General features: G+C 39.5%; 1 protein-coding gene across 6 annotated transcripts in view; it reads right to left on the bottom strand.

The window, feature by feature from the left end:
* Positions 1-557, bottom strand: part of LOC105117379 (DNA topoisomerase 2-like) — a 7,047-nt gene that overhangs the window by 1,797 nt on the left and 4,693 nt on the right. For all 6 annotated transcript variants that reach the window (XM_011015029.1, XM_011015031.1, XM_011015026.1 and 3 more), the window contains 3 exons: positions 519-557; positions 388-437; positions 9-302 (listed from right to left, as the gene is read on the bottom strand). In XM_011015029.1, coding sequence (XP_011013331.1) covers positions 9-302; positions 388-437; positions 519-557 — 383 coding nt within the window. The remainder of the gene's footprint in view (positions 1-8; positions 303-387; positions 438-518) is intronic.

Below are 557 nucleotides of genomic sequence, written 5' to 3'. Positions count from 1 at the left end.
TGCTGAACCTTTTCTAGTGTCAAGGTTCCGATTGCCATTGACAGCAAATAGTCATAGTCACTAGCCCGCACCCCAGAAACTTCGAGGCTGTCTTCTGCTTCATCTTTATCATCCGTTGCCCCAGCAACAACAGCCTTAGATTTCTTCGGAATGGGGGTAAAACCTTTCTGGTGCAGCTCTAGGAACAAATCAGCTCTCTTCCTGTTGTTCACAATGATTTCACCTCTCACAACTCCAAGGATAAACCTGACCTTGTTTTCCAGTTTCAACAACTCGAATTCTAGATTTTCCAGCAGAACTTTCTGCATTATTTAGAAAAGCACTAATCAATATGGTTTATTAGCGGGAATTAGTTTTAAAAAGTTCAGTTGTAATTCTATGACGTACCTTTCTTCTCTCATAGTATTCAAGCCTTAAGTGGAAAAATTCTTCAAGGACTGCAGGTGGAAAGATGAAAAGTGAGCATTCAAACAAGGTAATGTATGGTAGAACAGGCATAAATGATATCTAACTCATACTTTGTTCTGGGTTGTCATATTTTTTAATCACTCCTGCTG

This window comes from Populus euphratica, unplaced genomic scaffold (assembly GCF_000495115.2).
Source record: "Populus euphratica unplaced genomic scaffold, PopEup_1.0 scaffold1325.1, whole genome shotgun sequence".
Lineage (NCBI taxonomy): Eukaryota > Viridiplantae > Streptophyta > Magnoliopsida > Malpighiales > Salicaceae > Populus > Populus euphratica.
This window is presented reverse-complemented; position numbering and strand designations above follow the sequence as displayed.